We start from the raw sequence: 27,444 nt of genomic DNA, 5'->3' as shown, positions 1-27,444 counted from the left end.
TTATCTTGGGTATATTCCTAGGATTAGAGTTGCTGGGTCATATAATAACTCTGTGCATAACCTTTTGAGGATCTGAATGTTTCTTGAGTTCTGCCTGCAAACTGGGACTTGCATAGATATTTACTGAACCCAGGAGTTCAAAAAGCTAGGTTTCACCATAAACAAGACAAAAAGACAACCCTCAGAATGGGAGAAAATATTTGCAAATGAAACAACAGACAAAAGATTAATCTCCAAAATATACAAACAGCTCGTGGAGCTCAATATCAAAAAAACAAACAATCCAATTAAAAAATGGGCAGAAGACCTAAATAGACATTTCACCAAGGAAGACATACAGATGGCCAAGAGGCCTATGAAAAGATGCTCAACATCACTAATTATCAGAGAAATGCAAATCAAAACTACAATGAGGTATCACCTCATGCTGGTCAGAGTGGCCATTATCAAAAAATCTAGAAACAGTAAATGCTGGAGAGGGTGTGGAGAAAAGGGAACCCTCCTGCACTGTTGGTGGGAATATAAATTGATACAGCCACTATGGAGAACAGTATGGAGGTTCCTTAAAAAACTAAAAATAGAACTACCATATGACCCAGCAATCCCACTACTAGGCATATACCCTGAGAAAACTGTAATTCAAAAAGAGACTTGTACCACAGTGTTCATTGCAGCACTATTTACAATAGCCAGGACATGGAACCAACCTAAATGTCCATCGACAGATGAATGGATAAAGAAGACGTGGCACATATATACAATGGAATATTAGCCATAAAAAGAAACGAAATTGAGTTATTTGTAGTGAGGTGGATGGACCTAGGGTCTGTCATACAGAGTGAAGTAAGTCAGAAAGAGAAAAACAAATGCCGTATGCTAACGCATATATATGGAATCTAAAAAAAAAAAAAGGTACTGATGAACCTCGTTGCAGGGCAGGAATAAAGATGTAAACATAGAGAATGGACTTGAGGACATGGGGTGGGAGGGGGAAGATGGGGCAAAGTGAGAGTAGCATCGACAAATATACACTACTGAATATAAAGCAGTTAGCTAGTGGGAAGCAGCAGCCATAGCACAGGGAGATCAGCTTGGTGCTTTGCGGTGACCTAGAGGGATGGGATAGGGAGGATGGAAGGGAGGCTCAAGAGAGAGGGGATATGGGGACATGTGTATGCATATGGCTGATCCACTTTGGTGTACAACAGAAACTAACACAGTATTGTGAAGCAAGTATACTCCAATAAAGACCTATTTAAAAAATAAATAAATAAATAAATAAAAGCTAGGTTTCAGTCATGGCCCTACCGCTAATAAAATTTGTGATCATGAGCAAGTAACATTACTATTCTTCTCTGTGGAAGTACTCAACTGTTCTCATGGGGTTGTTTCAGTTAAAACTTACATATGAACATACATGAGGAACCATGAGACCTAAAAATACTCTTTTTCTCATTTGGTACCTACCTCTCCTGACAAAGCTGCAACCTTCCATGAGCTTATGTTTTAATAATAAAGTTCCCCCAGGGCAAACCTTATTCAGCAAACAAGAAGACTTTAAAAGAGAAATTGGCAAAGTTAGCTTGAGTCAGATGAAAAGGCCATATTGAAGAGCCATGTGTAGCTCAGTGCTAGGCAGTGTGTCATCCTGTCCACTGTGCTGGCCTCGTGTCCTAGTGCAGTGCCAAGCACACAGTCAGACTGGATCAGTAATTGTGGGATGAGGGAAACCCAAGTTTGTATCATGAGCAGTAATCCCACTTCTGGGAATCTGTCCTAATCAAGTGATTCAAACCAGATCAACAATTTTTGCATGAAGATGTCAACTGCTGCATTATTTTATGTGCAAAATGGAAAACAGTAGGCAGCGGTTCAGGAAATTATGAAACATCCTTTTAAGGAAATAATCTAAGGTCTGAAGACTGCATGGAAACAGAAGGAAATTTGAGCAAGGAGGAAAAATACAAAGTTTTACTAGAATTGTATATGAAGTTGAAATAAAAGAAAGAAAGTCATAAAAATAGCCTGTAAGAAACTATGTTAAAATGATAGTGTTTTATAATGGTAGGCTTATGAGCATCTTTCTTTTTTTGTAAGTAAAAATTTTTCTTTAATGAACCTGTTTTATGATTTAAATAGATTTGATTTTAAAAGCTATTTTGTTGCTACTCAGCTTCTTTTGAACGAAAGGGTGCTTCTCTTTCCCCCCTCAGGTGAAAGAACTAGAGCAGAGCCTGCAGGCATCTGAGGAGAAGCTAAAACAGAGCAGTGACGTTGTGACAGCTCAGGAAGCTCAGATTCAGGAGCTTGTAAGTGGGTATTGTGACTGCTGTGTTCTAGGCCCTTGATGCTTTTTCCCTTTATTCCTTTGTAGGTCCACAAACTCACTCCCAAATTCTGGAATGGTATCTGGACCTGACCTTAGATACAGTTGTGGGCAAATAGGCAGCGCAGGTAGAGGGAGTCGGGACCTGCTAGAGGGTCTGAGTTACCCAGAGAGATAGTGACGGGCTAGACGGCCCAGCCTAGTTCTGGGACTGTTAGAGGTGGTGTCTCCACTGGCGGTCAAACCTCACCTTGCAGCCGGGGCTGTGGAGAACAGCTCCAGGCTCTGGGGAGAAGATGGCAAGGGCTTGGCCAGTAGTCACAGCGCCAGGTCAGGTATTGAGCTTGAAACTAGAGAAATAAAAACGGCATTTGTTGCCTGTTTGCCGTGTCTGCTAAGTACTCTGCATGTATTTTCATTTAGTCCTTGCAACAGACCTAAGAGCCTGTACTGTTATCCTTTTTCTCCAGAGGAAGCAGGCTCAGAAAGGCGACCAGATCACTAGCCCAAGGTCTCCCACCTAGTAAATGGCTGAACCCACATGCTTCCTAGGTCAAAGCCCTTGTTCTTCATCACTGTGTTATGTGCCTCTCCAGGGAAAAGCCTCAGCCATAGAGGGCAGCACTGAGTAGAGTGAAGGAGGGCTGTGTCTTAGGACTGGCTGGTGCCCAGAGCTGTCCCCCAAGCACCAAGACCAATCCCAGATTCCAGCTCCTGAGCAGGCCAGGGGACCTCAGCGGCACCCGGGCTGGAGGTCAGGAAAGAGAGTTGTTTCTATTGGACACTCATCTTTGGGTCACTGAGGGACAGAATAAAGCCCCCGTTGTCACCACGAATAACTGTCCTCTGCTACCCCCTCAGGCCTCCGCAAACAAGGAGAGCAGCTGTGCGCAGCAGCAGGTCCTCGCTCTGGAGCAGCAGTGCACAGAGCAGATCCACACGCTGGAGGCCCAGCTCTCTGCCCTGGAGAGAGCTCGGGCGGCCGACCATGCGGCCGCGGAGCGGAAGGTGGTGAGTGAGGAAAGGAGAGGGGCCGGGCACGGGACCACCACGTTCACCTGTGGCTAGGCTGCCAAGTTGTTTGATGGGAAGAAGACCAGCCCTCCTCTGAAGTAGGGAACCACTTTTTGGAGCAGTTTTTATCTTTCAACAAAACACCTGCTCATGAGACTGGTTGTTAAAAGGCTGCTTTTTATAAAAACCCTGAACAAATGGGTTTTCTTTTTCCTTGGGCTGCACATGGACTTCCTGGTGCTTCCTGACCAGTCCCATCAGCTGCTTCCCGCTGCCTTTCTAAAATGTATACTGTTCATCCTTAATGGCCTCTCCCTTCCCTGGTCCCCCTCCTTGTTCCATAGGCTTCAGAATCAAGTGCCTTATTTCTTCTTGTGAGGAGTGTGTCAGGTGACTCTCCCTTCCTGACCCCAATCCCCATTCTCATCTCCCACCCCTGCAGTGGCAACAAAAGGAAGGGGGGCATTTTTAAAGGTTCCATGTCAAAGAGATAGGACTGTGCTCCGGGGAAATATGGTAAAGACCTTTTCTTTTATACATAGTTTTCTCAATTTGCAGAGAGAGCTGGAGCAAGAAAATGCAGGCCTTAAAGAAAGTAAGAATGAATGTGAACATTCTTTACAACATCACCAGCTTGAACTAAAGAAGCTGAAGGTATTTATCTAACTGAATCAGTTTCACGAAAGTATCATGTCTTTCATGTGTGTATTTGGAGTGGCCAAGTGAACGTTCTATACTTAGAGTAGAGAAGGAATGGAACTAGCACTTGTTCAAACTTCTGCTAGGCGTTTGCAACAAATTGTCACCTCGTTAAGTCCTCTCAGTGATCAAGGACATAGGGAGAGTTGTGCTCATTTCGCACTTAATGTCGTCGAGGTTCTGAGTGTAAGTAATTTGTCCAGGTTCCATAGTTAGAGGTGGTGCTGCTCTGACTTTTCACTCCACCACAGAGGCCTAGCCCTTCCTCTCTGTCCTCGTCAACAGCTGCCTGACAGTAATGCTGTCAAGGCACCACTGTCACTGATTTCCAGTGAGGCCAGTAAAGCAAGGCCTTAAAACATCACGAGGGCCTTATTTGTTTGTTTGTCTCAGGGAGCAGGTACAGAAATGAAGAAAAAACAACCTGCTTTATTGTTTCCTGTTCCCTTCTGAGAACTTGGTGCTTTGATCAGATGCTGCCACCTTCATTCCTGGGACATAACTGGATTCAGGGGAAAGAGTCTGCCACTTTCTTATAGGCCTCCAGGCTCCCCTGTCCCCTTTCATAGCAGCCCTTAGATGATGGATCTTTGCAGGACTTGCCCAGCTGTGGTCATGACACAAAGATCTTATGGATCCTTTGGCAGAGATCTTCTCAGAGAACATGCATAGCTGAGGCCTGCACTGCGTCAGCTCTCAACAGTAGTCTCTGCTAAGCTATGTAGGTGCTAGTGCAGTAGTGCCGTATCATGGAAAGCATGGACTTTGGAGTCAAATATTTCTTCATGCATTCCTTCAACAAACATTTGAGTACCTGTAGGCCCCATTGTAGGTGCTGGGATGTGACAGTGAGCAAAACAGACAAAATCTTTCCCCCTCCCCCAACCTGTGGAGCTTGTAACTAGAGACAGTAAACATTTTTTTTTGAATTTTATTTTATTTATTTTTTATACAGCATGTTCTTATTAGTCATCAGTTTTATACACATCAGTGTATACATGTCAATCCCAATCTCCCAATTCATCACACCACCACCCCCACCTTGCCACTTTCCCCCCTTGGTGTCCATATGTTTGTTCTCTACATCTGTGTCTCTACTTCTGCCCTGCAGACTGGTTCATCTGTACCATTTTTCTAGGTTCCACACATATGCGTTAACATATGATATTTGTTTTTCTCTTTCTGACTTACTTCACTCTGTATGACAGTCTCTAGATCCTCCACGTCTCTACAAATGATCCAATTTTGTTCCTTTTTATGGCTGAGTAATATTCCATTGTATATTTACCACATCTTCTTTATCCATTCATCGAGACAGTAAACACTTGATAAATAGTTATAAATGCTATGAAGACAATAAAGCACAGTAAAGGACAGAGAGGAGGGAGGAAAGGGCTCTTTTAAATATGGAGGTGAATACGGGAACCAGGATGGTGGAGTAGAAGGACATGCTCTCACTCCCTCTTGCGAGAACACCAGAATCACAAGTAGCTGCTGGACAGTCATCGACAGGAAGACACTGGAACTCACCAAAAAAGATACCCCACATCCAAAGACAAAGGAGAAGCCACAATGAGACGGTAGGAGGGGCGCAATCACAATAAAATCAAATCCCATAACTGCTGGGTGGGTGACTCACAGACTGGAGAACACTTATACCACAGAAGTCCACCCACTGGAGTGAAGGTTCTGAGCCCCACGTCAGGCTTCCCAACCTGGGGGTCAGGCAACGAGAGGAGGAATTCCTAGAGAATCAGACTTTGAAGCCTAGTGGGATTTGATTGCAGGACTTCGACAGGACTGGGGGAAACAGAGACTCTACTCTTGGAGGGCACACACAAAGTAGAGTGCACATTGGACCCAGGGGAAGGAGCAGTGACCCCAGGGGAGACTGAACCAGGCCTACCTGCTAGTGTTGGAGGGTCTCCTGCAGAGGCAGGGGGTGGCTGTGTCTCACCGTGGGGACAAGGACACTGGCAGCAGAAGTTCTGGGAAGTACTCCTTGGCGTGAGCCCTCCCAGAGTCCAACATTAGCCCCACCAAAGAACCGGGTAGGCTCCAGTGTTGGGTTGCCTCAGGCCAAACAACTAACAGGGAGGGAAACCAGCCCCACCCATCAGCAGTCAAGCGGATTAAAGTTTTACTAAGCTCTGCCCACCAGAGCAACAGTCAGCTCTACCCACCACCAGTCCTTCCCATCAGGAAACCTGCACAAGCCTCTTAGATAGCCTTTAGATAGCCTCATCCACCAGAGGGCAGACAGCAGAAACAAGAAGAACTACAGTCCTGCAGCCTGTGGAACAAAAACCACATTGACAGAAAGATAGACGAGATGAAAAGGCAGAGGGCTATGTACCAGATGAAGGAACAAGATAAAACCCCAGAAAAACAACTAAATGAAGTGGAAATAGGCAACCTTCCAGAAAAAGAATTCAGAATAATGCTAGTGAAGATGATCCAGGACCTCAGAAAAACAGTGGAGGCAAAGATCTAGAAGATGCAAGAAATGTTTCACAAAGATCTAGAAGAATTAAAGAACAAACAGAGATAAGCAATACAATAATTGAAATGAAAACTACACTAGAAGGAATCAATAGCAGAATAACTGAGGCAGAAGAACGGATAAGTGACCTGGAAGACAGAATGGTGGAATTCACTGCTGCAGAACAGACTAAAGAAAAAAGAATGAAAAGAAATGAAGACAGCCTAAGAGACCTCTGGGACAACATTAAACGCAAACACATTTGCATTATAGGGGTCCCAGAAGAAGAGAGAGAGAAGGGACCAGAGGAAATATTTGAAGAGATTATAGTCGAAAACTTCCCTAACATGGGAAAGGAAATAGCCACCCAAGTCCAGGAAGTGCAGCGAGTCCGTACAGGATAAACCCAAGGAGAAACACACCGAGACACACAGTAATCAAATTGGCAAAAATTAAAGACAAAGAAAAATTATTGAAACCAGCAAGGGAAAAACAACAAATAACATACAAGGGAACTCCCATAAGGTTAACAGCTGATTTCTCAGCAGAAACTCTACAAGCCTGAAGGGAGTGGCATGATATACTTAAAGTGATGAAAAGGAAGAACCTACAACGGAGATTACCCGGCAAGGATCTCATTCAGATTCGATGGAGAAATCAAAAGCTTTACAGGGCTTCCCTGGTGGCGCAGTGGTTGAGAGTCTTCCTGCCGATGCAGCGGACACGGGTTCGAGCCCTGGTCTGGGAGGATCCGACATGCTGTGGAGCAGTTGGGCCCGTGAGCCACAACTACTGAGCCTGTGCGTCTGGAGCCATTCTCCGCAACGAGAGGCTGCGACAGTGAGAGGCCTGCGCACCGTGATGAAGAGTGTCCCCTGCTCGCTGCAACTGGAGAAAGCCCTCGCACAGAAATGAAGACCCAACACAGCAAAAAATTAATTAATTAATTAATTAATTATTTTAAAAAAAGCTTTACAGACAAGCAAAAGCTAAGAGAATTCAGCACCACCAAACCAGCTCTACAACAAATGCTAAAGGAACTTCTCTAAGTGGGAAACACAAGAGAAGAAAAGGACCTACAAAAACAAACCCAAAACAATTAAGAAAATGGTCATAGGAACATACATATCAATAATTACCTGAAACATGAATGGATTAAATGCTCCAACCAAAAGACACAGGCTTGCTGAATGGATACAAAAACAAGACCCATCTATATGCTGTCTACAGGAGACCCACTTCAGACCTAGGGACACATACAGACTGAAAGTGAGGGGATGGAAAAAGATATTCCATGCAAATGGAAATCAAAAGAAAGCTGGAGTAGCAATACTCATATCAGATAAAATAGATTTTAAAATAAAGAAGGTTACAAGAGACAAGGAAGGACACTACCTAATGATCAAGGGATCAATCCAAGAAGAAAATATAACAATTATAAATATATATGCACCCAACATAGGAGCACCTCAATACATAAGGCAACTGCTAACAGCTATAAAAGAGGAAATCGACAGTAACACAATAATAGTGGGGGACTTTAACACCTCACTTACACCAATGGACAGATCATCCAAAATGAAAATAAATAAGGAAACAGAAGCTTTAAGTGACACAACAGACCAGATTTAATTGATATTTATAGGACATTCCATCCTAAAACAGCAGATGACACTTTCTTCTCAAGTGCGCACGGAACATTCTACAGGATAGATCACATCTTGGGTCACAAATCAAGCCTCAGTAAATTTAAGAATATTGAAATCATATCAAGCATCTTTTCTGACCACAACGCTATGAGATTAAAAATGAATTACAGGGGAAAAAACGTAAAAAACACAAACACATGGAGGCTAAACAATATGTTACTAAATAACCAAGAGATCACTGAAGAAATCAAAGAGGAAATCAAAAAATACCTAGAGACAAATGACAATGAAAACACGACGATCCAAAACCTATGGGATGCAGCAAAAGCAGTTCTAAGAGGGAAGTTTATAGCTATATAAGCCTACCTCAAGAAACAAGAAAAATCTCAAATAAACAATCTAACCTTACACCTAAAGGAACTAGAGAAAGAAGAACAAACAAAACCCAAAGTTAGCAGAAGGAAAGAAATCATAAAGATCAGAGCAGAAATAAATGAAATAGAAACAAAGAAAACAATAGCAAAGATCAATAAAACTAAAAGCTGGTTCTTTGAGAAGATAAACAAAATTGATAAACCATTAGCCAGACTCATCAAGAAAAAGAGGGAGAGGACTCAAATCAATAAAATTAGAAATGGAAAAGGAGAAGTTACAACAGACACTGCAGAAATACAAAGCATCCTAAGAGACTACTACCAGCAACTCTATGCCAATAAAATGGACAACCTGGAAGAAATGGACAAATTCTTAGGAAGGTATACCCTTCCAGGACTGAACCAGGAAGAAATAGAAAATATGAACAGACCAATCACAAGTAATGAAATTGAAACTGTGATTAAAAATCTTCCAACAAACAAAAGTCCAGGACCAGATGGCTTCACAGGTGAATTCTATCAAACATTTAGAGAAGAGCTAACACCCATCCTTCTCAAACTCTTCCAAAAAATTACAGAGGAGAGAACACTCCCAAACTCATTCTATGAGGCCACCATCACCCTGATACCAGAACCAGACAAAGATACTACAAAACAAGAAAATGACAGACCAATATCACTGATGAATGTAGATGCAAAAATCCTCAACAAAATACTAACAAACAGAATCCAACAACACATTAAAAGGATCATACACCATGATCAAGTGGGATTTATCCCAGGGATGCAAGGATTCTTCAGTATATGCAAATCAATCAACGTGATACACCATATTAACAAACTGAAGAATAAAAACCATATGATCATCTCAATAGATGCAGAAAAAGCTTTTGACAAAATTCAACACCAATTTATGATAAAAACTCTCCAGGAAGTGGGCATAGAGGGAACCTACCTCAACATAATAAAGGCCATAGGGCTTCCCTGGTGGCGCAGTGGTTGGGAGTCCGCCTGCCAATGCAGGGGACACGGGTTCGAGCCCTGGTTTGGGAGGATCCCACGTGCCGCGGAGCGGCTGGGCCCGTGAGCCACAATTGCTGAGCCTGCGCGTCTGGAGCCTGTGCTCCGCAACGGGAGAGGCCGCGATGGCGAGAGGCCCGCGCACCGCGATGAAGAGTGGCCCCCGCTTGCCACAACTGGAGAGAGCCCTCGCACAGAAACGAAGACCCAACACAGCCATAAATAAAAATAAATTTAAAAAAAAATTATAAAAAAAATAAAAATAAAAAATAAAGGCCATATACGACAAATCCACAGCAAACATCATTTTCAATGGTGAAAAACTGAAAGCATTTCCTCTAAGATTAGGAACAAGACAAGGATGTCCACTCTCACCGCTATTATTCAACATAGTTTTGGAAGTTCTAGCCACGGCAATCAGAGAAGAAAAAGAAATAAAAGGAATACAAATTGGAAAAGAAGAAGTAAAACTGTCACTGTTTGGAGATGACATGATACTATACATAGAGAATCCTAAAGATGCCACCAGAAAACTACTAGAGCTAATCAATGAATTTGGTAAAGTTGCAGGATACAAAATTAATGCACAGAAATCTCTTGCATTCCTATACACTAATGATGAAAAATCTGAAAGAGAAATTAAGGAAACACTCTCATTTACCATTGCAACAAAAAGAATAAAATACCTAGGAATAAACCTTCCTAGAGAGACAAAAGACCTGTATGCAGAAAACTATAAGACACTGATGAAAGAAATTAAAGATGATACCAACAGATGGAGAGATATACCATGCTCTTGGATTGGAAGAATCAATATTGTGAAAATGACTATACTACCCAAAGCAATCTACAGATTCAATGCAATCCCTATCAAATTACCAATGGCATTTTTTACGGAACTAGAACAAAAAATCTTAAAATTTGTATGGAGGCACGAAAGACCCCAAATAGCCAAAGCAATCTTGAGGGAAAAAAATGGAGCTGGAGGAATCAGACTCCCTGACTTCAGACTATACTACAAAGCTACAGTAATCAAGACAATATGGTACTGGCACAAAAACAGAAACATAGATCAATGAACAAGATAGACAGCCCAGAGGTAAAGCCACACACCTATGGTCAACTAATCTATGACAAAGGAGGCAAGGATATACAATGGAGAAAAGACCATCTCTTCTACAAGTGGTGCTGGGAAAACTGGACAGCTACATGTAAAAGAATGAAATTAGAACACTCCCTAACACCATACACAAAAATAAACTCCAAATGGATTAGAGACCTAAATGTAAGACTGGACACTATAAAACTCTTAGAGGAAAACATAGGAAGAACACTCTTTGACATAAATCACAGCAAGATCTTTTTTGATCCACCTCCTAGAGTAATGGAAATAAGAACAATAATAAACAAATGGGACCTAATGAAACTTAAAAGCTTTTGCACAGCAAAGGAGACCATAAACAAGATGAAAAGACAACCCTCAGAATGGGAGAAAATATTTGCAAACGAATCAATGGACAAAGGATTAATCTCCAAGATATATAAACAGCTCATGCAGCTCAATTTTTAAAAAAACAAACAACTCAATCCAAAACTGGGCAGAAGACCTAAATAGACATTTCTCCAAAGAAGACATAGAGATGGCCAAGAAGCACATGAAAAGCTGCTCAACATCACTAATTATTAGAGAAATGCAAATCAAAACTATAGTGAGGTATCACCTCACACCAGTTAGAATGGGCTTCATCAGAAAATCTACAAACAAATGCTGGAGAGGGTGTGGAGAAAAGGGAACCCTCTTGCACTGTTGGTGGGAATGTAAATTGATACAACCACTATGGAGAACAGTATGGAGGTTCCTTAAAAAGCTAAAAATAGAATTACCATATGATCCAAGAATCCCACTACTGAGCATATACCTAGAGAAAACCACAATTCAAAAAGACACATGCACCCCAATGTTCACTGCAGCAGTATTTACAATAGCCAGGTCATGGAAGCAACCTAAATGCCCATCGACAGACAAATGGATAAAGAAGTTGTGGTACATATATACAATGGAATATTACTCAGCCATAAAAAGAAACGAAATTGGGTCCCTTGTTGAGACGTGGATGGATCTAGAGACTGTCATACAGAGTGAAGTAAGTCAGAAAGAGAAAAACAAATATCGTATATTAACGCATGTATGTGGAACCTAGAAAAATGGTACAGATGAACCGGTCTGCAGGGCAGAAATAGAGACACAGTTGTAGAGAACAAGCGTATGGACACCAAGGGGGGAAAGCCGTGGTGGGGGGGGGTGCTGTGATGAATTGGGTGATTGGGATTGACCTGTATACACTGATGTGTATAAAATTGATGACTAATAAGAACCTGCTGTATAAAAAAATTAAATTAAAAAATTAAAAATATATATATATATGGCGGCAAGGGAGGGTGTCACTGAGATTTGAGCAAAATGTCTGAATAACGAGAAGGGGACAGCAATGCGGTTGTTTGGGGAAGGAATATTCCAGACAGAAGAAATAGCAAAGAGAAACACCCTTAGGCAGAAAAAAGCTTGGTTTGTTCAGAGAACAGCACAAAGGCCGCTGTAGCTGCCACTTAGTGGGCTGGGGGAGAGCGGTGGATGATAGAAGGTCATTGGGGAAGCAGTTGGAGGTTTTAAGCAGAGGAGTGACGTGAGAAGTTTTGTAGTAAAAGCATTACTCTGGCTGTATGTGGAGAATGTTCTGTAAAGGAGGCAAGTACAGAAGCAGGAAGACCTTTTAGGAGGCTCAGATATTACCGTGCGTACTCCGTTTAAGGATATAAAAGACAAAATTGAACATTTCAGCAGAGATTTGGAAATTATAATAGAAGACAGTAGTTTGAAAACGAATCTAATTAGGGTTTCCCTGGTGGCGCAGTGGTTAAGAATCCACCTGCCAATGTAGGGGACACGGGTTCAATCCCTGATCCGGGAAGATCCCACATGCCGAGGAGCAACTAAGCCCATGCACCACAACTACTGAGCCTGCGCTCTAGAACCCACAAGGCACAACTACTGAAGCCCATGTGCCACAACTGCTGAGCCCACGTGCCACAACTGCTGAATCCTGCATGCCTAGAGCCCATGCTCTGCAACAAGAGAAGCTACCACAATGAGAAGCCCGCACACTGCAACAAAGAGTAGCCCCCGCTTGCCGCAACTAGAGAAAGCCTGCATGCAGCAGCAAAGACCCAATGCAGCCAAAAATAAATAAATTTTTTTTAAAAAAAGAAAAGGAATCAAATTAGAATTCCAAAACTGAAAAATGCAGTAGCTGAAAGTAAAAATGCAGATTACAAAAGGGCATGAGGAAACTTTTTTGGGGTAATGGATATATTCACTATTTTTATTTTGGTGATGGTTTTAGCATAATTCATCAGTTGCATACTTTAAATATGTGCAGTTTATTATTCGCCAATTATACTTCAGTAAAGCTGTTTAAAAAACAGTGAATGAGCTTAACAGCAGATTAGAACTAAAGAGAGAAGTAGTGAAATGGAAGAAAGGGCAGAATAAAATGCAGAAAAGAGATGATAATAAGACATACAGGGTACTGTGAGATGTTTTATCATGTGTCAGTAGAAGCCCAGAGGAAATGAAAAAATAAGACAGAAGCAATCATTAAAGAGATAATGGCTGAGAATTTTTCAAAATGATGAAAGCTCTCAAGTCACAGGTACAGGTATAGGAATCCTTATAAATCCAAACAGGATAAATTTTAAAATCCATACCCAGACACAGCATTGTAGTAGCACTAAAGAAAACCAATAAAACACAAAGAATTAGGCACTAACAGACTTGCACTAAAGGAAGTACTAAAGAGCATCTTTCACGTGAAGGAAAATTCTAGATGGAAGTATGGAAGATGTAGAGGGAAGAATGGAGGGCAGTGATTATTGCAAGTATGTGCACAAGAAGAAACAGAAAATCTGCCCCACAGCATGTGATTCATGGTCCAGTCAGGAGAGAGGAACTACCCCAGTTATTTGAATGAGAATTTGTGTTCTAATGTAAAGTTTTTAATCCAGCACTGAAACAGTTAAAAGATACCACGAAGGTAGCAACTGCAGGACACAGCTTCCAACCCTAGGACTAAGGGAACAAAGTGAAGATGTTGGAATTATTTAGGAATTAAGAAGAGGAGCCCCACAGATTTGAAACTCAGACCTGTGAGGAGGGGCCTCTGTACAGTTGGTGCTGGTGTGTTTGTTGGGGGATAGGGCAGTGAAAGAATTCAGCCGCAAGTGTTGGGAAGACTGCAGAGTAGATGCAGCTGCTGCTTTGGGAAGAAATTGCAGCTGCCAGGGCCAAGCATCATTGCTCACAGAAACTGGAAGCTGACGGAAAGGAGCAAGTCTTTCTCCCTCCTCCTGCCTTCCAGTCTCCCTGGAGCTCCCCCTGTTGGCAGAGATGAGTATGTATATGAATATGGAGCCTGACCGGGAGAAATAGGGTTTGCAGATTCCCAGGCACAGCATCACAAAGCAGAATATGAAAGGGTGGGTGTGGGCTGAGGCAATAACTTAAAAACCAGCACACACAGGCTATTTAGAAGTGTGGTTAATTTTCAAACGTTTGAGCGAATTTTCTCAATATCTTGGATTTCTAGTTTAATACCATTATGGTCAGATAATATTCTAAATGATTTCAGTTCTTTGATATTTATTTAGACTTGTTTTATGACCCGGCCTATAGTACAGGTTTGTTTAGACTTGTTTATAGACCCAACCTATCTTGGTAAATATTTCAGTGCACTTGAAAAGAATATATATTCTGCTAGTAGGGAGAGCATTCTATAAATGCTAATTAGATCAAGTTTGTTAATATATTGTTCAAATCTTCTGTAGGTCTTCTTTTTTTTTTTTTTCTTTTTTGGTATATTTGTTCCATCACTTACTGAGAGGGGTGCTAGATCTTCAGCTATGATCATGGATTTGTCTCTTTCTCCCTTTAGTTCTGTCAGTCTTTGCTTCTGGTATTTTGAAGCACTATTTTTAGGTGCACACTTTTTGTTTGTTTGTTTGGACCCATAGTTTTCAAAACAGCCCTCTGGGGAAATCATTCCCAGGTGCAGAGGGCTGTGCTCGTGGGTAGCCTGCTGGCTTCTGCAGTGAACCTGAGCTATGCTGGTCAGTCTCAAATCCTGGATCGTGTGTGGCTCTGTGGCAGTAGCTGAGACTCTAGAACCACGTAGACTCAGTTCTGGGTGTCACCCTGGCCCCTCACTAGCTGATTGTTGAGGGAATCCAGTTTCCTTTTTTCAAACTGAAGATGATAACCCTTGACCTCAAGAGGATTACCCTGGGGATCAAGCATGACCATGGATGAAAAGTACCAAGTACAGTTCCTGGCATGCTTCCTGCCTTCTCGCTCACAGCCTGCCTCCTGTCCTCTTAAGACATCAGCAGTCATAGCGTCTCTTCTAAACTTCCCCAGAAAAGGCTCCTGTGGAGGCACGACATTCCTGTCACCCGCCCCACCTGGGCTTGCAGGGCCAGGGTTTCATAACTCCACTCAGCCTGAAATCTCTTGCTCCTTCTCCTGTACCAACAGAGCTTCTCCCGATGAAGGGGATTGTCTGGGGTAGTTCAAGGTCCCACTGTCAGCCTCTTGAGTTCCTGCACCAATTTTCCTTGTCTACTAGAGGTGGACTCACGGAAGGTCAATTCTGACAGCTCCCCAGTAGGAGCCAGAATGGCACTGGCCATGAGGCTGACGTCTCCATCCATTAACCCACCTGGACTGGTGTAAGTGGAAAAGGAGATATCGTAGGAGGAGTTGAGTAGTTCACTGAACCAGAAAGACTTGTCTGACTGCAACCTGGGGCCTCAGGTCTCTTCTCTGCGTGCGTCATGCTGTCTCTTGCCCTGTCAGTCACCCAACTCATCTTTGCTTTTCTCGATGATGTAGACTGTGTCCTAGAGGTTGGGAGGACATCACCTCAGCAGCTCCAAGCTGGTATCATTCCAACTTAGCAACCCCAGGGGAAAGAGGGCATCTCCCTCTCAGCTTCACCATATAAAAAAGGATTCTGATATAGAAAGGGATTTGATTGGTTCATCTTGGGTGACAGAGCCATCCTTTGGGCAAATCACGTTGGCCAAGGGGATGAGTTACTGTGATTGGCCAGGCCCAAATCACATGCTTATTCTTGTAGCCACAGAATGGGGACATCATTATTGGTAGCCCTACCAGAAGCATGTAGAATTTTGGGGTGGAAGTGGGGAATAGCAGTGATGAGGCTCTTACATCCCCGCCAAAAGGGGTGATTCTGGGTAGACATGAACAGCAGACGTCCCTGACCAGTGTGCAGGCACCTGAGAAGTCATATTATTCATCTGGGGGTTGATCAGCAAGCCCGGCGTCAGCCTCAGGGAAGAGGACTGATGTGTTTGTCAGGAGGCAGTCCCTGTGCTCTGGCAGGGGGACGCAGTGGGGCAGCCCTGCTTGTGGTAGAAAAGACTGGGTGGTAGAGTGTAGCAGCCAAAGGCTTGGCTCAGCTCAGACTCTGGCTTAAAATGTGGCCATGCCACTTACTAGCTCTAGGACCTCAGGCAATTATTTAACCTCTCAGAGCCTCAGTTTTCTCTCCTGTAATATGGATGATTTTGATGAATTTGTGACATTTCCTGTGTTAAAATTCAGTAATTGCTTATTATTATTTCTGTAACCAAATTGCTCCAGTCTGCTACTCCATTCACATCAGCCTGAGTCTTCTTGTTCTGTGTTGATTTCATTAGACCACCTCTTTGAGTCTAGGTCCCCTAGCCTTTGGCCTGAGTACTAGCTGGTGTGTTTATGGGACGACCGACCTTCCACTGTGTGCGTGTTCCCAGAGGTTGGTGGGTTGTCCACAGGAATAGTTCTCAGAGGCAAACAGAAGGCAGTGCAGCGAAAGAGTAGCCTGGGAACCTTGGGAAGCAGGAAACACGTTCGTCTGGCCCTGCAAGACGGCCCTCCCTCTTGTGGGCGTCATGTGAAGTGTGCAGCTAAAAAAAGGTGAACTGAGGTTCTGGACTCAATCTCCTACCCATTTTCTGGATTGTAGGAAGAATGGAGCCAAAGAGAAATTGTGAGTGTGGCAATGGCTCAAGCCCTGGAGGAGGTGCGGAAGCAAAGGGAAGAGTTCCAGCAACAGGTAGGCCCCCTGTGATGCCTCCACCTCAGTCCCAGGCAGGACCAACCTACCTCCCGGTCTGTCCAGGGCAGAGGGTGGACACAGGTCTCAGGAGTGTCGTCAGCTGCTTGATTGCCCTGACGTCTCTAGGAAGGTGGGAGAAAGATGTTAGAAAGAAACCTTCACCCCATAGGATGGCCTTTTAAAATTTCGATAGTTAATGTGATAAACATCACCTGGGGAAAAGTCCATAACCAGGTACTACTGGGCTCTAATTCTGTGAGGTGGGCCACCACCGGCTGCAGGCCCCAGAGACCACGTACAGTTGAGCTCTCAGCAGCAAGGGTGGGAAAAGCCTTCCTCTGAGGACAGACCCAAGAGTCAGGCCCCAGATCTAGGTAACTGGCTCTAGGTCTTTGTTTGGTCCTTAACAGATCTGTCTGAGTTGCCTCTGAAAAGACCCTATGATAATCACACCTTCAAGAATATGATAATGAGGTCATGTGTATCAAATGCTGGGCACGTCACAGGCCCTCAGGATGTGGAAGTTACGGTTTTGACAGCTTGTAGGAAGGCTGGGCAGAATGGCAATGTCTCTGGTAGGCCCACTACAGGCCAGAGGGGCAGTGAGGGTGATTGCCCCTGTGCAGGGCCCCTGCCGAGGAGAACTGATCTGTGCATGTTTATAGGAGCAGAGGTTAGCTTGGGGAATGTTCTAGGCTGTGGCCTTCAGGGAGGGATTCATGGAGGACCCTGGGTAGTGGAAAAGTGGAGACTTCTTTAGGGAAGATGGGATTATTGCTACCAACCTTCTCTCGCGTTGGTTTTTCTCTCCGAGGCTGCTAACCTGATCGCCATAGAAGGTGAGAAGGAGCAGAGTCTGCAGGAAAAAACTGAAGTGATTCTCCAGAAAGAGCAGGAGATTCTCCAGCTGAAGAAAGGTGAGGAGTGTGCCAAGGCTGGGCCTCTTCACCTGTTCTCGCCCGGACCCCTGCCCGGAGGTGGCCCAGTCACGGCGCTCACCCCCCTCTGCCCGGCCTAGGTCACGACTCTGCCCTGCTGCAGATGCGCCAGCTGCAGAGTGAGCTGGAGGCCCTGCGGGGCCTGAGGGCCGAGGAGTCGGAGGCGGCCGCCGCGCGGGAGGACCTGCTGAGGCTGCGGGGCCAGGAGCAGGGCGCCGTGCTCTCGGTCAGCGAGCCTCACGTAAGTTCCGCCTGAGCCGCCGCCTGGGGCTGGTGGAGGCGGCGCTGGGCAGCCGCCTCCGCTTCCTCTTCAACGGGGGGGGGGCCTCACCGCGAGGGGGTGTGCGTGTTGAGGAGCCCATCTGATGTGACGACACCTGTCAGCGTTCAGGTGCTGAAGCCCTTCCTTCCCAGCAGGCTCCTTGCATGGAAAGTTAATTGTCCCCCCAGCAGGCTCTGTGACGGGGTCGCCATAGTTTAAGCCTGGTTCCTGGCCAGCTGCCTGGTGGAGCACATCAGTCGTCACCTTTGGAACGAGTCTGGCCCCCTTCCCTAGGGATCTGTGGCTTCGCTTGACCATGTCCTGTGCTGCCACCACCCTGTAGGTGACCTCAAGGGCCGGGCAGGACCCCACGTACCAGCTTCCAGCTGCACAGGGGATACCAAATGGTGAGATGGGGACCGCCATGGATCTAGGGCAGCTACAGAAGGAAAAGCAGGACTTGGAGCAGCAACTTCTAGAGAAAAATAAGGTGAGGACGCTCTTTACCTCAGCTATTTATGTCCCTTTCCCTGTCCTTGTGCCTAAAACCATCCAGTCCGTTCTTCAAGAGTCGTGCTGATGCCCCTGGGCCCCTCTTGGGGGAGGTGTTACCTCTTCCACCACAAGGGCTTCTTCCTGGTTCTCCTCTTCTGCTTACCTTCTGCACGGCCCTCTTCCTTTCACACTCAGGCAGTCTCCTCCCCGACCCCCCACCGGAGATGGTATCCGGAGTATTAGAGCTCGAACAGTGGCAGGTCTCAGTGTCCCCAGCCCCCTCTGCCATCGCCAGCTAGGTCCTATGACCAGTCGCCTTACCTCTGCACTTTTTTCTACAGCTGTGAAATGAGAGCGGTGATACCTGCCTTTCAGTGGTTTTGTGGGGGGGAGGTTGGGGGATGAAATGAAACTGTTTGTTAGCTTCCTGTAAATTTTCTGGTATTTGATAGAGGCTTAATAAATGTCATGATTCCACCAACCCCGCCTGGCCTCTGCACCTGTAAATGCAGGGTCTCGTTTGAGCCTCGTTTTTAAAATGTACTGTGAAGTTAAATGTGCTGGCTAGTCAGTGCTCTGGCCTGAAATTCCGCCCCCAAATTGTGTGATTGCTCTTTAACAAAGGAGAAAGGTGGTCATTCTTTCTCTCCCCTCACCCCTGCCCGTCTCCCCCTTTCACTCACACACACACACACACACACACACACACACACACGGGCTCTTAATCTCTTATCATGAAATATAAAATATAGAAGAGTGCACACTGTGTGTCCCTGGGTCCAGCGCTCGGACAGCTTCTCCAAATCGCGCTCGCATCCCTGGCGATCTCCCCCGTCCTGTGCGCTGCTGGCACCACATCCACACCTCAGATCCAGACGGCTCTGGTGAACTCTAGACTCCTGCATCTACCCCATTTCTCTATGTCAGTGTCCGAAAGGCCCCTGAAATTTAAAACATCCAGAACCAGACTTCAGACTGACCACGCTCTCTAGCATCTACTGCCATCTTTCCTATCTCAGTAAATGGCAAAAACCTTGGAGTCATCCTTGACCCCTTTGTTTCTTTCACAACCAACATCCAAATCATTAGGGAATCCATTTGGCTCTCCCTTCAAACTGTACGCGGAATGAGCTGCCTCTCATCCCTGCCACTGCTACCACCCGAGACCAGGTGACCATCCTATCTTCCCTACAGGATGGTGTTGGGCTTCTAATTGGCTTCCCTGTCACTTGTCTGTTCCGGCCCTCTGATGACTCTCTGTCCCCGTAAAAGCCAAAGTCCTTGCAGTGGCCCACAAAGCCTATGTGGTCTGGCTCCTTACTGCCCCCTTCCCCGCACCCTCTGCTCTCCCCCAGCATTCCCTCTCAGCCACAGTGGCCTTGCCTTTCTGTGAATATCAAGCATCCTCCCGCCTCAGGGCCTTTGCACTTGCTGAGCCTTCTGTCTGGAAGATCCTTCTGCCAATTACCCTCACTTCCTTTATGGTGTCATTTTGTCAGTGAGGCCTTCCTGCTACCCTGCCAGCCCTCACCAACAGAACTCCCGGTCCCCTCACCTTGCTCTTTTTTCTCCAGGCCTCTTAATACCTTCTGATACACTGTATATTTGCTTATTGACACTGTTCACTCGTGAGGGCAGACATTTTTTCTTTTTTTTTTTTTTCCCCCTGCTGTTTCTGCAGCCCCTAGGCTGGTGTAGAGACTCAGTATTCATTGGATAAATTGATGAATGAGTCAAAACCTAGAAAATCAAGTAACATAAACTAGCAAATGTACTTTTGGGGGAATGCCCAGCCTCACGGTCAAGCAGAGAATACAAATTGGAACGAAACATTACCATTTTGTCAGTGGGGTGTTGCAGGCAGTGTGACAGGAGCTGGAGGCGCTTTCCCAGCCCTCTCGTCCCCAGGGGGCCGTGGCCATACCGCTCTTGAGACAACAAAGCTTATTACAGCTTTGTTTGAAAATGGAAGCTCAGGGAGTTCCCTGGCGGTCCAGTGGTTAGGACTTGGTGCTTGCTCTGCCATGGCCTCGGGTTCAGTCCCTGGTTGGGGAACTCAGATCCCACAAGCCATGCAGTGTGGCCAAGAAAAAGGCAACTCAGCTACACAAGAAGACATGGGGCATCCCCTAGAGTTACTGTCACATTAAAAGTTGTAATTAGCAAAACTATAAAGCTGTGGAAACTCTGATAAATGAAAACTACTATTCAGAATTCTAGCTGCTCAGTGCAAGAACGGTGGCGTGGACTAGAGGTCCACAGGAGAAACTCATTTGATAAGTTGTGAGATTTCGGAGACATTTTTATTGAAAATGTTTTCCCTGTAATGTCGATTACACATTAAATTTTTTCATTGGGAAAACAGTTCAGCCTTTCTGGTGGTTAATGGAATGTGTAATAAATTATATTTAAGGCCCATAATACTAATTAAGCTCACTAAAAATAAATAAGGAAAATAAAGAAATAAAAGACATAAAACCCATTGTTGGTGGGTTGTGCCGAAAAAACACGATCTTTAATACTGTTCAAAATAAGCGTTAAAAATTATTATGGTATTTCAGGAGATCAATGGTGATGATGAGAATCCTAAATTTTGGCCCAGGTATCCTACTTGGGGATGATAGCACATAAACATCATTCTGAAGGGCAGAATATACTGTGCAGAGGCATTTCTAGCTAGGCCGCCTGTGGAGGCGAGCGCCAAAAGCAGTCCTAAGGCCCCAGGCGGGGAGGGGTGGGACAGCACTGCGGCAGCGGCGGGGCCTGGAGAGCAGGGCTGTGCACAGCAGCAGCACGTGAGGGAGAGGCCGAGGCGGCAGGTGTGGCAGCTCAAGCTCCTCAGGAGATGAAGCAGGGGCTTCTGGCAGGTGTATGGGGACCCAAGGGGTTGTCTGTCTGCTCTGTGGTCCTTTGCACTCTAAAGATGCTGAAACGTGCATTTAATGAATGGCCTTTTGTGGGGGTGGGGCTTTGCCTCAGACCATAAAGCAGATGCAGCAGAGGATGCTGGAACTCAAGAAGACTCTGCAGAAGGAACTGGTGAGTGTCCCCCTTCTCCCCACTGCCCATCCCCTCCTGCCTCTGTGCTCCTCCTGCCTGATGACACTCCCCTCCCCCCAGGGGACTGCAAGAGGTCTCTGGGAAGTCAGGCTGGTGGGACAGTGGCCCTGCCACCTTGAACGTCCTTCTGGAAAGTGGCTCTGTGACCCCCGGCACGAGCCCTCTTTCTCTGAGCCTGTGTGTTGTCTGAGAGGTCAGTGAGGTGACGTGTGGCTGTGTGTGAATGGCAGAGGCCAGGCCCAGACGTGGGAGAGCGGCGCCTCTGCCCTGGCTGGGTGCTCACTGCCCCAGGAGACGAGTCCTGACACGGGTAAAGGAAATGCCTGAACTTCCCCACATACCTCTCTCCCTCCTCTCAGCCAGCACCCTACCTTCTTCAGGTACTGGTGCTTCCTTCCCAGATGGGGCCCTTTTCGCCCTACTCTGTGCAGGGTGTGGCAGAGAACTGCAGGTGATCACAGCCAGGGCCAAGTGAATCTCCCCTGTGATTTTCAAACCTGTCTTGAAGGGTTCAATGTAATATCTTTCCATTGGTTTTTCAGAAAATCAGACCCGATAACGAGCTTTTTGAAGTCCGGGAGAAGCCTGGGCCTGAAATGCCGAACATGGCCCCTTCTGTCACGAATAACGCTGACCTGACTGATGCCCGCGAGATCAACTTCGAGTACCTCAAACATGTGGTTTTAAAATTCATGTCCTGTCGCGAATCTGAGGTAAAGGGCTTTTGAGTTGCCCTTTGGGTACTGAGTTCCACCCCAGGGCCTGGTTCATTTGTCCGAGCCCGGCCTGGCTTCCCACCAAATCCATTTCTTTCTTTCTTTCTGTCCCCCATGCCGCTTTGACCACCAACGTGAGCACTCAGTCATTTCTCCAGCGGGCACTGACCTGCTGGTTGAGCAGCAAGCAGGGGGCGCCGAGTAGGGAACTGGCTCCTGGGAGGAGATGTGGGTCAGATGCTGAGGCCAGAGTCCAGGGAACTGAATCCGCCCAGCAGTCCTGCCTCCTGCTGAAGAGCGGGTAGCTGCGGTGGTCGTCCTGGTGGTCTCGCCAGTCCCCGAAGTAAAAGGTGGGGGAGGAAAAGAACCAGCAGACCTCAGAATGCCCACCTCCACCCTCTACGTGGTCCTTGCTGACCAAGCCCGGAGCGCACAGGAGGAGCAGGACCAGGAGATGCTGCCATTTAGCCCCCTGACCGCCTGCTAACTGACCGAGGCCCATGGCAGCAAACCTTGCTTTGTTTCAGGCTTTTCATCTTATAAAAGCCGTGTCAGTGTTGCTGAACTTTTCACAAGAGGAGGAGAACATGCTCAAAGAAACCCTGGAGTATAAGGTAGGGTTTCCTGGTCTGCTGTCCACCTTCCAAAAAATGTAGTCAGTCATCCCAACCCTGGCGTATGAGACCAGCCCACAGCTGCATCATTAGCTTGGAAGGTGCTTTTGGTTGATGAACTGGACTCGGGTAGTATTTACCAAGGACATGCTTTGTGCCCACAGGTCTCTGCTGTACTTGACTAACAGGGCCTTGTGTTCTTCTCCAGAGCACTTTCATTGGTATCACCTCATCAACAGCCCCAGGTCTGGCCAGCACCCAGACTTCTTTAAAAACTGAAAAATGCTCAAAAAGTACCTGCATAAATGCTATAATAGAAAACATTTTAAGGAAACATTACCTAAATTCCACTCCCTTGTTCTTGTCACCTCAGGTTTTTCTCCTGTCTCCCTCCCATCTTTAGGATGGGCCTTTCAGCCCTGCACACTGGTTACCAGAAGCATCGTCTTCACTGCTCTGCTCACAGCCAGAGTCCGGGTGTGTGGAGGGCGGGGGCGGCGGCCCACAGATGGGGAGGGGCTCTTTCAGCTGCTTCGCACCTAGTCCTGATTCTCATCTCAGGAGCCTTTTCTGTTTCAAACCCAGATGTCGTGGTTTGGGTCCAAGCCAGCTCCCAAGGGCAGCATCCGGCCGTCCATCTCCAACCCTCGGATACCGTGGTCCTAGGTGGTACCACCCAAGGATGAACCTCCAAGGGCTGACACTTTTTCTGTGAAAAGAACACTGACACACCAGTCTGGGTGGGTTTTTAATCACTGTAACTGCAGTATTTTGTACAAGCATCTGAACATTGTTTACAAGACTTAAGGCCCACTCCTGCAGACTGATAAGAACCTCAGGAGGTAGCTGATCCTGTTGTTCTGGTCACCAGAGGGTCCTGGCACTACCCACATTTCCACAGTGCTGCTAAAATCCCAGCTCTGGCCAGCACCCACCTGCCCCTGAATGCTCTCTCAAGGTGAGCACTTAAAGCTGAAGCCCTCAGCATGTGTCAGAGAGGAGGCGGCTGATCCATCGTGTGGTGATGACACTGGACATAGACAGCCCTTCAAAATGGTGCCCAGCAGGCCAGACCCACCTACTTCTGCCACGAAGAGCCAACTCACTGAGGCCGGCCTTTAAAAAACTCCCTTTCCCTTTCAGTATGTTTGGGTTCAGATGAGTTAGAAGCTTTTTAACCCTTCCTCCCAAGGAAACATTATTTCATGTTGTTCCTTAGACCACCGAGAACTTTAGATGTGTCCGTCTTTAAGGTACTCTGGGGCCAGTGTGGATTAATGAATATGCACCTTTCTGACAGTATCTCATTTTACTGAAGAAAACTAGCAAATGTATAAAAAGATCCTTAGTACCAAATACACTCAATTGCCTTTTTAATGAATGTACTTGTCTTGGATAGGTTGCTGGTAAACCATTTTAAACTATTTTTTATAGCTAAAGTTCCTTGCTATTATAAACATGTCTTCTGTATTATAAAATCCATTTAACTGGTGTTCTTAAAGGAAAATCAGAGCATCAAGAGGAAATTATTTCTAAGATTGGGAGCCCTGTCCCTTTGTAATGTCACTAGCATTCTTTGGCATCTGCTTCCCTCTGAAGCAGTGGTGGGGTTTCATTTGTTTAGCTCTTAATTCTGTGTTGTAACACTGAGCAGTCCTTAGACTGCTAAGGACAGTCTGCTGTATTCAAAGGAAGCAGCAGCTGTCCCTCTCCGCAGGCTTGACCAAAACGTTGGCGGGTGGACTGCCTTGTAAGTAGAGCCATCTCTCCCTGTCACCCTACCCCCAAATATTTAAGATGACACTACATTCATGTAGGGCTGCTAGGCAGCCCCTAGCTGGCTGCAGTACTTGATAGCATGCAAATGGCTCTGGAACTGATAAAAACTTGTATTCGTTATCATTATAAAGAAAAGGGAAAGTGCTTGCCCTGGATAAGGCACACTATCAAATCTAAAAGGAAACCATATATTGAGTTATAGTTTGATGAAAGTTTTATTGGTTAAATAAAAAAACTGAATAACTGGAGCTCCTAAATTTATCATCAGTTATCCAATGATGTAAAGTTATGTTTCTCAACTATGTTTAGGGTTAAAATACATAAAGTATATCTCACAGGAAAACAAGGATTTGCAGTTAACGTAAGACAGTTCTGTGGGCCTAGAAGTACCAAGCAAGGGCAGCATCACCCTCGTCCCAACTTGGGCTCTCTGCCATCCAAGTGACCCATTCTCCGGTTACCTACCTCCTCCTGTGGCTCCCCCTGCAGATGCCTGGCCTGCGTTTAGAATGCTCTTTTCCATTTATCTGGTGGGGACACAAAACAGGAGTCCCTTCTGTTCCATAATTTTGATGAATAGGAGGTAGCTCTTCCAGCTCTCCCAGGAAAGAATCCCTAAGATTGGGTAGTTCAGGGCTTGCTAGAGGCGACTACCACACAGCCGTGGGAGCCCCGCCCGACTCCCCCGTGGCTTCTCCAGCCCTTGAGCTGGTCTCACCCACCACCCACGTCCGCCGGCAATTTTAGGCGTCGTTGTGGGGCCCCTCACTAAGTCTGTACTTGCACAGGGAGGATTCATTCTGATCAGGCTTTCCTCCTGCATGTTGAATTTCCTTCAGCTTTAAGAGGAAGAGTGGAGTAAATGTTCTAAGTGATTTGATGCACTTTTACTTGTATAAAACGTTCTGTGATAGAGACAGTATATATAGTCCTTTATATGAGCATTGGATCTTGATCTCACCCTCCATGTTGTACATAGGGAGATTGTATTATCTAAAACTGCTGTAGAAAATTCACTTGTGGTGCAATACACTTTTTGATTAAAGCTCTTCAATCCAGAGGCAGTGGATTTACTTGATATAGTTTGGTGTGTATTTCTTTAACTTGTTAAATTTAGTACATTGTGTCTCACATTTAAAACTCCAAGGCCAAGTTCAAGGCCTGTAGAACACTAGTCTTTCAGGAAGCACCTCCCCAGATTAGGTTTGGGTGAATAAACATTACATGTAATTTAATGAAGCCAGCAGCCCAGTCCCACCTCCCAGGAAGGGTGGGGTTCTGCAGCGGAGTTGGGAGGATTGTCACTTTGGTCAACCTCCATCTCCAAGGCCCACATGAATGGGAAGAGCTTCAGGGACGTGAATGGGGTCCCTACCTTTAACAGAATGCAAACTGCAGTTACATGTGCTAAAAAGGAAAGAAAAGCATCTCTGCTCTTCAGAGAGGCCCATTGTTAGTGGTTACAGGGAACAAAATGTTCCTTTTATATCTGTAGGCTGATTGCTACCTGTTTCTGGCTCTTAATCCTTTAAAGAAAACAACATCACGGTGTTCCTGCCGAACAGCCAAACCCAGCGTCAGGAGGTGGTGACTGCGCCCATCTGAGCCTGCTCCCAAAAGACTCCAAGTGCAGTCACACAAACTGAAGACTTTTAAAGCTTAGGTCAATTATTGAATGTTTGGCACTTTATTAAATAAGCTCCAAAACTACACACAAATCAAAGGAGTAAAAACAATAAATAGTTATTCAGCAAAACATCTCTCTGTAGCAGCCAGCAGCACTGCAGCCCAGGCCTGAGGTACTGCTGTGGCAGGAGGGCTGGAATGCCACGCCTCCTCCCATGGCTCGGCGGGGACACACGTCTACCCTCTCCATGCCCAGTTTCCAGAACAGGCGACCTCTCATTCATTACCGTCCATTACCCATTTCTTTTATATACACGAAACACACTGCAGAGTATGTACTAATAAGCCAAGAGCTTTATTGATGCAGCAGGCACTTTACAATGAACCCAAGAGAGCCCGCCTTCTTTGGGAGGTCGGGATGTCTGTACAAACCCTTGGGGGTTTTCCACTTCAACAAAAACCAAGCTCTCCCTTTTTTGCCACACCCCTTGAATCTGCACCTGCCCAAGTCATCCCTCCCCGCTTTTACACAGGCAGTGCACACAGGTACACCTGACCAATGCGGGCCAGCCACTCTGGCAGACAGTCACAATGTCAGTTCTGCATTACTTGTGGACAAAGGCATAGACTATCAGATCCTGCAAAGGATTTAGGAAACAGTAAGACGATTTCTCCCTCCACCTTGAAAATAAAATACACTTTAGCGGATGCGTATCCTGAAATAGTTTACTTGGGAGTTCCGAGGAAGATGGTCCATTGTCAATCCCTTCTTCAACAGCCTGTGCATCCAAAATTCTTCTCAAGGTAACATGAGTCTTTTTTTTTTTTTTTTTAAACAGTCTTTCTTGCTGTAAGAACTCTTATAATGGAGCCTAGTCCTCCTACTGCTAATGCCTGTAGGGGCAGGAAAAGAAAAGGTGTCAGTTGAGACTTGGTTGGACAAGGGGAGCCTAGCTTGCCAGGGGAGATGGGACCATGTGCTCCTGACCGTGTCATAGACCTTCTGAAAAAGGATTCCCGCGAGAGCACAGTTAAGAGGTGCCAACAGGGTCCACATTTGAGGGATGGAGCCCTGTCCTGGAACAAAGGGTTCCCAAGAGCTACTAGCTCTTGAGGCAGGAGAACTGGGCTTGAGAACATTGTTACCAAGCACATACAGAGACCCCCAGTTTCCCTTTGACAAGCCCATCATGTCCCAGCCTACAGGCACAGCTG

General features: G+C 45.8%; 1 protein-coding gene across 4 annotated transcripts in view; it reads left to right on the top strand.

Moving 5' to 3' along the window:
- GOLGA1 (golgin A1) overlaps positions 1-25,681 on the top strand; it is a 54,998-nt gene extending 29,317 nt beyond the window's left edge. For 3 of the 4 annotated variants that reach the window (XM_007194687.2, XM_007194685.2, XM_007194686.2), the window contains exons 13-23: positions 2,214-2,309; positions 3,188-3,337; positions 3,899-3,994; positions 16,647-16,736; positions 17,554-17,656; positions 17,758-17,918; positions 18,283-18,429; positions 21,414-21,473; positions 22,037-22,207; positions 22,738-22,824; positions 23,410-25,681. In XM_007194687.2, the coding sequence (XP_007194749.2) occupies positions 2,214-2,309; positions 3,188-3,337; positions 3,899-3,994; positions 16,647-16,736; positions 17,554-17,656; positions 17,758-17,918; positions 18,283-18,429; positions 21,414-21,473; positions 22,037-22,207; positions 22,738-22,824; positions 23,410-23,490 (1,242 nt within the window). In that variant the 3' untranslated portion in view covers positions 23,491-25,681. The other variant, XM_007194689.3, reaches the window with a different exon arrangement.
- Positions 25,682-27,444: the final 1,763 nt, after the last annotated feature.

This window comes from Balaenoptera acutorostrata, chromosome 6 (genome assembly GCF_949987535.1).
Source record: "Balaenoptera acutorostrata chromosome 6, mBalAcu1.1, whole genome shotgun sequence".
NCBI lineage: Eukaryota > Metazoa > Chordata > Mammalia > Artiodactyla > Balaenopteridae > Balaenoptera > Balaenoptera acutorostrata.
Note: the sequence above shows the minus strand (reverse complement) of the source record. Positions and strands in the feature narration are given on the sequence as shown.